This window comes from Rhodamnia argentea, chromosome 2 (genome assembly GCF_020921035.1).
Source record: "Rhodamnia argentea isolate NSW1041297 chromosome 2, ASM2092103v1, whole genome shotgun sequence".
Lineage (NCBI taxonomy): Eukaryota > Viridiplantae > Streptophyta > Magnoliopsida > Myrtales > Myrtaceae > Rhodamnia > Rhodamnia argentea.
Window position 1 is genome coordinate 23,972,913 of NC_063151.1, and position 4,525 is coordinate 23,977,437.

Here is a 4,525-nt window from a genome sequence, read left to right on the forward strand (position 1 = left end):
AACTTCTCCCATAATAATATCTATGCTATCTAGTATTGTCATAATATCAGCCAATTTTATTCTTTTAACTAATTGAGGAATAATTTGCCAATTGATAAAATTAGGTGGACGAATTTTCCGCCTATAAGGAAAACCACTCCGATCTCCCATTAAAAAAATTCCCAAATCTCTTTTTGGGATTTCAACTTTTACATAAAGTTCTTATTTCGGCAATTTAAAAATAGGAAAATGTTTTTTTTTTTTTTACTTATGAATCGGTATACAAAATCATTTCATTTGGAATCCCTTTTCTAACAAAGCATCGAGTTTCTAAATTCTCGCAGGGCTCTCCTAAAATTCCTTCCGGAACCTATTGGATAATTTTTATAGATTATGTTATTTCATCGATTCGGACTAAATAGCGTGGCGATGAATCTCCTTCTTTTTGCCAATTATTTCCGTTGAACAAAGTCGAACTAGACTTCCCCCGTCGTCTGTGTCTGGCGGCACAAGTTCAAGAGAAGACACGGTGGCAGAAGAGTTGCTTCTAAGCAATCGCAAAATCACTCTGTCTCTCTCTCACCGCAAACAGGGAGTGGGGGTCGTTGAGACGTCAGATCAAGGCATGGACAAAAGCAAGCGGCTCCATCGCCGTTTTCCATTTTCCATGTCGCCACGCCACTCGTCCGGCGGGGGGCGTCAAGCATTCCTGTCTCCTCCTCCTCTTCCTCCTCCTCCTTCCCCATCCTCAGCGTCGCTGCACCTAATAAGTAATTAGTGTCGGAGACGATGAGTGGTCCTTCGCGGTTGCCGCCGCCGCCGCTTCTCCTCCTCCTCCTTCTGCTACTGCCTCCGGCGGATGCTTCTTCAGATGGGTATTACGCATCGGCAATTGGAGACCCTGGAATGAAGAGCCCCAACGTCAGAGTCGGCTTCGAAGCTTGGAACTTCTGTAACGAAGTGGGCGCGGAGGCTCCCTCCATGCCCAGTCCCCGGCTTGCCGATTGCTCCGATTTGCTCTGCCCTGTCTTCCCCGGTTCGCCATTTTACTGTCCCTTCTCTTCTATTCAATCATTTCACTCTAAAGAAATTTCGTTTCACTTGGAATATGATGATTCTCGCCTAAACTCGTGAACCGCGATCTCTGAAATACCCTCATTTCTTTTTCGAGCTAGAATTCGGGTTGTTATCCTTCTCTGTCGTCTTGAGATGGATCTGACTGCGAATAATATTGCATGTGCCTAAAGTAGCTCTTCTAGATTAGGAAAGGCGTGGGCTTTCACTTTTCGCTCCCCATCTGCGTGCTCAGTGTTTTTCCTTTTGTTGTCTCTTGATGATGATGCTTCTGTATTGTTGATCGTTTTTGTTTGGATCCACTGATGTGTTAGGTTTAAGTTTCACCCCTTCTGATAATGGGAGCGAATGCGTGGTCCATCAAAAGGTGAAGGAATCAGACAACAATTTAAGGGCTGGCGACGCATTTCGTCTGGAGGGTTTTCAGCCATACGAAGATCCGGATTTGTATGCGGCAGAGAAAGAACTGTACCTCGGTTCTCTCTGTGAGACGAATGATTCTGCGGAACCGTGGCAGTTCTGGATGGTCATGCTCAAGAATGGTAATTTCGATAAGAATACCACGCTTTGTCCTGAGAACGGGAAGAAAGTTGGCAAAATAGTGACCGATAGGAGCTTTCCATGTTTTGGCAGCGGCTGCATGAATCAGCCCTTGGTGTTCCATAATCAGTCAAAATTGTTTGGTCCTGATGGCAAAATGGCATCGTTGACTGGAGGTTTTTATGGGACATACGACCTTGATGCTGATTTGAGCAAAGATGATGGAAACAGGTCGTACTTTTCTGTCTCGTGGCAGAAGAATATGAGCTCAGGAAGTTGGATATTTTCCCAAGTATTGAGAACAAGTGCCAAGTATCCTTGGCTTATGTTGTATCTACGGGCAGATGCAACAAAAGGATTTAATGGTGGTTATCATTACCCAGGTCGGGGAATCATGCAAAAGGTTCGTTCATTTGTGTACTTCTAATTACAGTGAAGTTTTCGCTTTGCGTTTTGTTGAATCTATAAAGTTTTCGGAGAAGTTCAACTGATGTTTAACCAAGGGTAGAAGGAATCTGCAAATAGGTCAATATAGGGACCAAGGCCTTTTCTACATTCTACTCAGCATAGGCTGAATGGAAGGTTCCTCCTCGTTTGTAATTTGGCAAGTTAGTGAAGCGTACTTGATTGAAGTCGGATGCAGTCTTTTTGGTTCTTGAGAATGGTCGCCACCTCAAAACCTAGGATTCAATAACTTGTTGGGGACTAGGAGGCTTTTTTTTTTTTTCCCTCCACTTTCTGTCCCCATGTGAAATTGTTTCGACCTCAGACTAGGGTAGAAGTGGATTTTCTTTGGTTTTCGTGGAGCTAAGCAGGGTATGCTCTTTGGTCTGCAAACCTATAGTTCCGGGCACTTTCTCCATATATCTTCGCACCAATGCATAGTTACTAATGTCAAATAAGCAGGTAATTGTTGTATCAACGTCACATAAGGGCAAAAGGAAACAACGAGATCAAATAGTCAAAGCAGGAAAATCAATACCCTCCAAAGTTCTGCTGTTTGAATCAGAATCTGCGAACCTACGAATTCACCAATTATGAGTTGGGAGATCCCAATTGATATAGCCATATCATTGATTTCGCGCATTTAAAGTTTGTGTTATGTGATCCAATTCCTGGAAGTGACAGTTTATTGTGATTTTTTAGTTGCCAGAATCCCCCAACTTCAAAGTAAGATTGACTCTTAATGTGAAACGTGGCGGAGGGCCTAATAGCCAATTCTATCTACTCGATATAGGAAGCTGTTGGAAGAATAGCGGAGATCCCTGTGATGGCGATGTACTCACAGACGTGACTAGATACAGCGAGATGATAATCAATCCAGAAACTACAAGCTGGTGCAGACCAGATAACCTTGTCTCTTGTCCTCCTTACCATGTCAGTGTTTCTGGTGAGATCATATATAGAAACGAGTCTTCTCGGTTCCCCTATGCTGCTTATCATCTATATTGCGGCCCTGGGAACGCCAACTATTTGGATAAACCATATGATATCTGTGACCCTTATAGCAACCCACAAGCACAGGAACTTGTTCAACTTCTCCCACATTCTGAATGGGCAATCCATGGCTATCCTGAAAAGCAAGGTGACGGATGGGTTGGGGATTCTAGGACGTGGGAACTTGATGTTGGAGCTCTGTCCAGTCGTCTATATTTTTACCAGGTCAGTTGCACTCTTCTGCCATTTTATGATAATCATAATCTCCGTGCTGTATATAGCATATTAACTTGCCGGGTTTTCAGCGGTTGATGTGCTGAATGTGGTCATTATGCGCCTATAGGAATACTTTTGGTTTGCGTGGTTTTTCTATACTGTGTATTGGGTGCGCTCTGCTGTACCCTGTGCTGCCTACAGCATAAACAAAGAGGGAACAGACAGATTTGCATGTCCACCTTGACTAACCAATCTTAGCAGTCTCAAAACGAAAGGGCCTACTTCCTGTGTCCAATCTTGACTATCCAATATTCCCGTGTCCTGTCCTTTTCTTTACAAGGGTTGAAAAAGGAATACAACATGTCCCGGTCTTTCAATTCAAGCAAACTGAGTTTCCTTGTAATTTGATATTCATCAGCCATGAAAAATGGCTTTTGTTACTAATAATTGATACTTGCAGCTGATCAGGCACGAGTAAGGGCCTTTGTCTCTATTGAGTATTAATCGTAATGGCAACACCCTTTTAACTGTTGCACTCTGCAGGATCCGGGAACAGAACCAGCAAAGCGTGTATGGTCCTCGATCGATGTTGGTACTGAAATTTACGTCAGCCGGAGCAGGGTAACCGCAGAGTGGAGCGTTAGCGATTTTGATGTACTGGTACCCGAAGTTGTCACGTATGATGGTGAAAGGGCCGACCAAGTTTCGGTGCTTTGACTTATCAGTCGATGTTGTAAATAGTTGTTGGATGCGAGTGCCATCGCAGTATACATAAACCACGGAAAGTGAGGTGTGGCGATTGTGTTCTGTTCTCAGTATTGCCCACCACAAGAAAACCGCATCTCTTCTGTTTGATCTCATTGCGCATTTTCTCTTCGTGGTATGGTTGTTGTTGCATTATCAGATACTTAAATAAGGTGGTAGCCCAAAGTATCCAAATTCACTCTTGACTATGAGACTTTTTGAAAATTACGTATCCGACTAGTCATCTGTTTAGTACATTTAGCACTCTAAGAAGGAAAGTTGACAATTCCAATGATGGGAAGGTCATTCCTTCTGTTCTTTCTCTACTTCGCTATACAATTCGGTTAGAAAATGATGCGTCTACTGCCATTTATAAACGCGTTCAATAGGCAACAATGGACAAGAGAGGGGACTCGGATCGCTTAACATTGGGATTTTCGTGATATGCGTGATATTACTCAAATTAGGCGGTCTAAATGAAAATGGACGGTCCGATTTGAGTCACGTTTGGAATTCAAAATTTTTCAAATTCCAA

At 43.2% G+C, this 4,525-nt stretch overlaps 1 protein-coding gene across 1 annotated transcript; it reads left to right on the forward strand.

Moving 5' to 3' along the window:
- Window positions 1-463: 463 nt before the first annotated feature.
- On the forward strand, window positions 464-4,151 carry LOC115727046. The gene is made up of 4 exons (XM_030657172.2): window positions 464-1,015; window positions 1,368-1,996; window positions 2,740-3,255; window positions 3,790-4,151. Exons 1-4 carry the CDS (start codon window positions 769-771, stop codon window positions 3,961-3,963), a joined length of 1,566 nt encoding a protein of 521 aa, XP_030513032.1. The 5' UTR covers window positions 464-768; the 3' UTR covers window positions 3,964-4,151.
- Window positions 4,152-4,525: the final 374 nt, after the last annotated feature.

Coding starts and splice junctions, on each gene's coding strand:
- LOC115727046 (XM_030657172.2), top strand. CDS start 769: ATGAGTGGTCCTTCGCGGTTGCCGCCGCCGCCGCTTCTCCTCCTCCTC. Junction 1,016..1,367: donor GCTCTGCCCTGTCTTCCCCG/GTTCGCCATTTT, acceptor CTGATGTGTTAG/GTTTAAGTTTCACCCCTTCT. Junction 3,256..3,789: donor GTCGTCTATATTTTTACCAG/GTCAGTTGCACT, acceptor TGCACTCTGCAG/GATCCGGGAACAGAACCAGC.